Genomic DNA, 6,879 nt, shown 5'->3' on the forward strand with positions numbered 1-6,879 from the left:
TTCACCTCCACCTGAAGCTGCAGTATTCCCAAAACATCACCTTCGCTGTGTAGTTCGACGAAATCACCGATCGAGCGACACAGGTTTTTGATGAATTCCGCGCGAGCAGTGTCGTCACCTCGCTGCGACAAGCAGCAGAGAGTGGCAATGTGCCCCGCACAACGCTTCAGCTTCGTGCACGTGGCCGTCGATCACTTCTCGAGAAGACTCAAAGTCAGCAGTATTTACGACCTTCCGAGGAGACTGCTTTGGTGCGATTCCTGCTACACCAGGATGCGCTCGGCCAACCGGTCCGCGTGAAGCACGTCCGCTCGATTGCCTTCAGTCTAGCATGCTCACGTGTTGTCGCGGAAAGACTGAGCAAGCCTCCGGGCAAGAACTGGTCGCAATCCTTCTGCAAGCGGTACTCTAACATCTTGAAGGCTGGCAAGAGCAGCGCGATGGACTGGAACCGCTTTGACATCTATGAGAAAGTGGTGAAATGGTTTGACGTGATCGCCGGTGTGCTACAGGACCCGGAAGTCCTACCGGAGAACGTGTATAACATGGACGAGATGGGTGTAATGCTGTCAAAGCGGAATTCTGTGAGAGTCATCATGGATAGAACGAACCAGCACGGCTGTCGAGTCGCACGTGTGAAGCGGACGACCGTAACAGCAGTCGAATGTGTGAGTGCTGACGGGCGATATCTACATCCTATGATTATCTGGCCCGCGGCCACCCACCGAGCGAATTGGGTCACTCATCCTACGCCTGGATTGCATTATGCCTACTCCGACAGCGGATGTACAGACTCATATCTCAGCCTGCAGTGGCTTCGTCTTGTATTCGAGCCGCAGACGAGAGACCGAGCGGGGCAGCGACCACGTGTGTTGATCTGCGACGGCTTTGGCACCCATGAAACCCTCGAGATCCTCGAGTTCGCTCTTCGGCACCAGATCGTACTTTGTCGCTTGCCGTCCCACTCGTCCCATAAACTGCAACCGTGTGATATCTCCATCTTCGGTCCCCTCAAAGCGGCATATCGTGATCAGGTCGAACGGCTTGAGCGAGGCGGTGTAGGAACGATCGGCAAAGAACACTTTGCCATGTTGTATTGTCATGCGCGTCAGATCGCGTTCACGCCCCGAAACATCCGCGCAGGATGGGCGAAGGCAGGTCTATTCCCATTCTGTCCCGAAAGAGTGCTTCGTGATCTGCCGCGCAGTGCTGCGCCTCCTACCATAGCAGAATCGGTCCATGGAGATCCGGTGGGCCAGCAGGATGCCAACATACGAACGCGGCCAATACCAAGCGTTCCATCCACTCCGATGATACCTGTGACACCAGTGACTCCGGTGGATCTTGCAGGCATACTTACCTTGCACGACGTGATCCGGCGTGATACACAGGGTTTAGACAGCGGCTCCCAGCGCCGCTTGCAGAAGTATGTACAGAAATTAGCAAAAGCAGCCGAGACTTCATTCGGCGAGCACATACTGCTCGAGCGGCGCAACGAGTTTCTGCAAAAGTCGAACAGCGAAGCTCGGGTACGACGCTCAACGAGATCCAAAGTCATCGGGACAGCGAGAGTGATGAGCTATAAGGATCTGGAGAAAGCAAGAGATGGGCGGGCACTTCGAGACGCGAGGCCAATCGCAAAGCGCAGATCGAGAACTCAGGCGGTAGACCGCAATGCCACTAACGAAACCTCGGATGTGGTGCCGACTAGTACTGACTCACTAAGGGTACAAAGAAGATACACAGAATTGCACACTCAAGGAATACCGACCACCAATAGCTAGAATGTGGTAATTTATTCGACAATTCGTGCACTAGTTACGCTTGGCAAACTCACAACCCCTAAATTTATACTTCACCACGTGCTCCTAGCGATGTAATGTAGCGAGCAGAGACACAATACTTCACTCGTTGGAATATCTTTGTTTGTAATTACTTCAGCTTTCTCTAGCTCTGATATGATCTGTATTCTTCTAAGTACCTGATCTCCGCTCACTCTCGTCTCGTCATATGGGCGCTATCGTAAACGTGAGACAGTATGTGCTTTATCTCATGGCCACGCGGTAGTGTGTTGACGAGGCACGAGGTATGGCGACGGTGCATGCGTATGGTGACTAGGGTTGAAGACTTGAAGATCGACCTCGATAAGCTCAACCCTACAATCTGGATGTCCGACTCGTGCCCGCCTGTTCCATTCTTCGGCGTGTTCGCCTAATGCATCATGCGGGAGAACACGCTGTCGTCTTCAAGACATGCCCATCAGAAAGTTATGTCGACGTCGTCAGTCAGCCCATTTTCGCCGTGCGATTGCTTCACAACGTACTCATTGCTTCGACGTCGGCGCTGAAGGATTTCTCTGGAAAGCGCGGCTAGGGTTGCGATAATGATCAGAATGCTTGCCGCCATGTTGAGGCTCTGGTTAAGCACCTCCATTTCTGACAAGGTTGCGTAGGTGAGGTCCGCGAAAATGTGTAATGAGTCAGCATAGTGGTGCACAAAACGCTCGCAAAATTCCCCGCCTTCCTCAACCAGTAACTTAGTATGAACTCAGTAATATAGTCTCCGCAACAAGCGTACCCGCAAAGACGGGCGAAATCATCGATATCAATGCCCGACCACGTGTCCACAACCCAAACCCTCATTTTTCCACCACTTTCTACCAATCTGTCCACCACGTCGAGTTCAACACACGATATCTCAACAACCACTGGATGAAATCAATATATTCTGCGATAGAAATGAAGCTATTGAATAGTTCTATAACATATTGCGACATGGTAATTTACCTATGGCTAGTCGTTATGTTCTTTTTTCGCGAAGGTAAGCTGACAGACACTTCTTATCAGAGATGAATTGGCCCTTTGCCTCGATTACTGCTCTCAACCTCTCAGGCATAGAGTCGATCCAGGCATTAATCGAGTCCTGTGACAGAGCCTGCCAGGCCTCAACAGCTAATTCGAATAGATCCGCCGTCGTCCTCCTGCTATGCTTTTTCACATAGTGCTTAAGAGGCTGCCAGCAGTTCTCAATAGATGCTAGCTCTGGAGATCCAGCACAGTTGAAGAACCACGTAAGGCCTATAGCCGTCTTGAACCTCTTCATAGGGTCGTTATGTGCTCCATAGCCAGAGTCACTATCTTCTTCGAGCACGAAATCGTGGCCGGCCTCAATCCATAGCTTAACGTACTTCTCGAGGATGCCCTTATACACCTCTAGAGTCATCTTGCCATTGCGAGTAGTAGGTATCTTATATTGTACCAATTCGCTCTTGAAGTTGTATCCAACTGCAGCCCAGCAGTGAGCATTCTCATTCTCCAACTCGTCGTCTAACTTCAGGAGCTCCTTATCAACCCTCTGGATACAATCAGGGTGGTCCCTCTGGCCTTCGGCTCTAAAGATATACTCTGATTGCTGAGGTTGATATCCGAAGTGAACCTCATCGCTGAATCTAACCCTCCTCCAGTGCTCCTTTGTTGGGTACTCCTTTAGCATATACTCGGCGTACTCAACCCTGAGAGCAGCCAGACTGTCATTGATGAATGGCTTCTGTGCGGCTTTTCTTCTATAAATGCCATGCTTCTTCAGTGCTTTAGAGATAGTATTTGGATGAGCATTTACATCAACATCCATCATTACTTCACCGTGAGATCGAGCATGGCCTTCGAAGCCATTATGATTGATTGAATCGACCATAGCCTGCTCTTGAATACCGTCAATCTTGGGGTCTCTATGGCTCCGAGGGTCGGTGCCAGGGGCATATGAGCGTCGATCTCTAAAATCGCCATGCTTGTGCTGCTTTTTGACGGCCCTAGCCTGCCAGGCAGTAATGCTACAGATATCTGAGAGTTCTTTTTGACTTGGCTGCTTGTTCTTAAGGTGTAGAAAGGCGTCAATTACACCGTGTGCTCTGTTCTTTCGTGGTGTGTTGAGGTGAGCCGTCTGCTGTTGCTTCCTCGGCACTTTCGGCTTTTTCGACTTTGGCATCGTCGCAATATCCACGCTCTCAGCTTCACGAAATAGTAGCACCACCACAACACGTCATATTGATACACCGTTATAAACACTTCAAGATCAAGTTGTCACGATCATAAATATCCACAAATCATTAAAAAAGGGGAAGTATTGATGGAGTTATGACGCGTTGAAGTCTCGGGGGTGGATTGCGGCGAGATATGAGGGTTTGGGCTGTGATCAGGTGCCGACACGTCTCTCGCCGGCCTTTTCCACAAAGCCATGCATCAGCCGATCTATTGGTTCCGAGTTGGCGCTAACCGCAGCCGCTTGGGCAAACACTGGCCTCTCGTTGAATCCACCAGAAACTCGAATTGGTCCGATTGCAGGATCCTCCATTAGTCAGCTGCAGCACGTGCCGTTGACGAAAACGTTTGATTGTTGTGGAAGCTGACCAATATTTGCGTCGTCGCACGGTGTGGCTTACCCTATCTGATGGTCACACCACCGAAGAGCAGGATATATTGGAGACCAATTCTGCATGGAGTCAGAGTAATGACATCGAAACACAGATCACGGGTGCGCCTTGCATGTCTGCCTGGAGGCGGCCCCGCACGGCACTTTCCAGCGGGGCGTCCTTAGAAGAATGTACGGACATCAGAAAGCTCAAATAAGAGAATGATGCCCTATTCAGTCGTATGCTATAGATTCGAACATCGCCATGGACGGATATTGTGTCACTCAGATTGGTGTGTCATAACATAGATCGACTGCCTCTGTTCATCTTATCCACTGACATTGGAAGCTAGACCTCGGAGTACCACATGGCCATGTGTCTAGACAGATGCTATGGTCCGAATGGCTAGCAATCGACATCTCACAAGCAAATGCGCGATAAGCTCATCCAGTTACAGGTCTCTGATGCAGCTAAAGACCAGGTCGTGTATGTTCTCGACGATGAGACCCGTCGATGTTGGCTGTTCAGCGACTAAGACAACGTTAGATTTGCCACGACCACATCGCTGCTTGATCTGCCCCTCGTTGTGCAGGAGAATGTTCTACGCAAGCTAGACCTCCCGAGGTATCTGCTGGAGCAGATATACTTAGAGTCGAATGGCTTCGCCGGGCATCATGTCCGGCACGATAGAAGGGAGCAGCCACACTCATACAGTGAGCATCTACACCGGTCACAACCCCCGTCATGTGAGAACACAACATAACATTTCCCCATCAGCGCACTGGTGTCGATTTATTGTTAAACAGACATTCGAAAATCTGACGCCGAAGAAGATCTTCACCCCCTATGTCCCGCGGAGCGATGAAAAGGGCGGTGACACCAGCGCTCACCGGGGTCTGCACGGACCGCATACCATACAGCACGGATGGGAATGGCACGAAATGTGGTTCTTCACGCGTTGGGAGGCATCGGGCGCGAGGACGTGCGTGTGTTTCGATCTGCCGTCCCGCACGCTCGGCTACATCAAAGCACGACTGGCCGACTCGGACGCACAGGACCTGCGACACTGTAGTTCTCCGTATTCCATTCTTGCCATCGCCGTGGAAGGTGTCGCCCGGTCGTATGACGACTCCGTCTGGTCGATCCGGAACCAGATCAGTCGCCGCGAGGCTGTATGTCATTTATGATGAACAATTGGTGTGCTCAACAAGCTGATCACAGCAGAGGAGAGCCCACGAAGTCGTTGACTACGCCGTCCTGCACGAGATTGCGCGACACAGCACGCATGTCGCTGAATCACTGACAGTAGCGACACGAACCGTTGATACGATCTGCGCTCAGTACTCACGGTCACGCTCCTTCCTCAACAGTCTCAGCAGTGACAGCGGGAAAGCGTTTGAAGCCTGGGACGACATCGGCGACAAGCTTTCGTTCCAGCTCCGAGTCCTGCAGGGACTGACTGATCGCTCCTTTGCGACGGACACTCGCATACAGAACGAAATCACCTTGGTGAGTATCGATGTCCATCTCGCTTCAGAACTGCATCACTAACGGCATCAGGCATTCCATGTGGCGACGCAGAGTGACACCAAGATACATGTGCAGATCGGCAGCGATGCCGCCAAGGAAGCTGCGGCGATGAGGGCCATTGCGGTAGTGACGATGACATTTCTGCCGGCAACTTTCGTTTCTGTAAGTATGCGAGACTGACTCTATGATGCCTGGCGTGTAAGCTGACCATGCTCGAAATGATAGACACTGTTTGGAATGGGGTTCTTCACAACCCAACCCTCGGGCGACGGGACGAACGGGACACTCATCCTCTCGTCAGACTTTTGGATCTTCTGGGCGGTGTCTGTGCCTCTGACTGTGATCACGCTTATATCGTGGTGGTGGTGGCATCGGCGTCGTCTGCGTGTCGAGGGCGATCAGACGAACGAAAGAGTGTTACTGCGGGAAGTGTAGAAGTGTACTGTTATTACTGACACTGATTCTTTATTTGACTTTAACTAGATTGAGCATGTGATGAAGCGCGATAGTGATCTGAGATGAATTAAGTCCCTGGCTGCGGCATCACGACCAATTTAGAGGCCAATACATGACACCCGCACGTCATCATGTTCTATTAAATACTCCGTTGTTCTGTGTAGCTCACCATAAATAACAGCATCGCTGTTGTGCTCTTGCGACTGCAACCCGCCGAAGCTCTAAATCTTTGTTTGGCTGTGCGGCCCGGAGCAACAGAGCACACCACATTGACGATACGGTGTACGCCCCGAAAAAAAATGCAAACACCCGCTAAATCCCGGCTTCGTCTTCGTAACCACGTCCTGCCAACGGCAAGCGATATCTAATACGTCTCTCTCGGGATGGAAGTTCATCAAAAACCTGTGTCGCTCGATCGGTGATTTCGTCGAACTACACAGCGAAGGTGATGTTTTGGGAATACTGCAGCTTCAGGTGGAGGTGAA

At 51.2% G+C, this 6,879-nt stretch overlaps 5 protein-coding genes across 5 annotated transcripts; 4 read left to right on the forward strand and 1 right to left on the reverse strand.

Moving 5' to 3' along the window:
- Nucleotides 1-311: 311 nt before the first annotated feature.
- K489DRAFT_328960 (DDE-domain-containing protein) lies at nucleotides 312-1,784 on the forward strand (the record flags this gene model as incomplete). Its single annotated transcript, XM_033602098.1, has 3 exons — nucleotides 312-824; nucleotides 921-1,206; nucleotides 1,246-1,784. Coding segments are annotated over 3 exons (1,338 nt in total), but the record flags the coding sequence as incomplete, so codon positions are not given.
- Nucleotides 1,785-1,924: 140 nt separating this feature from the next.
- On the forward strand, nucleotides 1,925-2,372 carry K489DRAFT_385631 (uncharacterized protein). The gene is made up of 2 exons (XM_033606146.1): nucleotides 1,925-2,269; nucleotides 2,324-2,372. The coding sequence occupies exon 1, from the start codon at nucleotides 2,039-2,041 to the stop codon at nucleotides 2,213-2,215; it is 177 nt and encodes a 58-aa protein (XP_033454732.1). The 5' UTR covers nucleotides 1,925-2,038; the 3' UTR covers nucleotides 2,216-2,269; nucleotides 2,324-2,372.
- Nucleotides 2,373-2,799: 427 nt separating this feature from the next.
- On the reverse strand, nucleotides 2,800-3,693 carry K489DRAFT_328961 (uncharacterized protein; the record flags this gene model as incomplete). The annotated part of the gene is made up of 1 exon (XM_033602099.1): nucleotides 2,800-3,693. The coding sequence occupies one exon, from the start codon at nucleotides 3,691-3,693 to the stop codon at nucleotides 2,800-2,802; it is 894 nt and encodes a 297-aa protein (XP_033454733.1).
- A 1,629-nt stretch (nucleotides 3,694-5,322) lies between these two features.
- On the forward strand, nucleotides 5,323-5,920 carry K489DRAFT_305724 (uncharacterized protein; the record flags this gene model as incomplete). Its single annotated transcript, XM_033600546.1, has 2 exons — nucleotides 5,323-5,580; nucleotides 5,633-5,920. Coding segments are annotated over 2 exons (546 nt in total), but the record flags the coding sequence as incomplete, so codon positions are not given.
- On the forward strand, nucleotides 5,813-6,373 carry K489DRAFT_366058 (uncharacterized protein; the record flags this gene model as incomplete). Its single annotated transcript, XM_033602736.1, has 2 exons — nucleotides 5,813-6,100; nucleotides 6,164-6,373. Exons 1-2 carry the CDS (start codon nucleotides 6,047-6,049, stop codon nucleotides 6,371-6,373), a joined length of 264 nt encoding a protein of 87 aa, XP_033454735.1. The 5' UTR covers nucleotides 5,813-6,046.
- Nucleotides 6,374-6,879: the final 506 nt, after the last annotated feature.

Source organism: Dissoconium aciculare (genome assembly GCF_010015565.1).
Source record: "Dissoconium aciculare CBS 342.82 unplaced genomic scaffold K489scaffold_39, whole genome shotgun sequence".
Classification (NCBI taxonomy): Eukaryota; Fungi; Ascomycota; class Dothideomycetes; order Mycosphaerellales; family Dissoconiaceae; genus Dissoconium; species Dissoconium aciculare.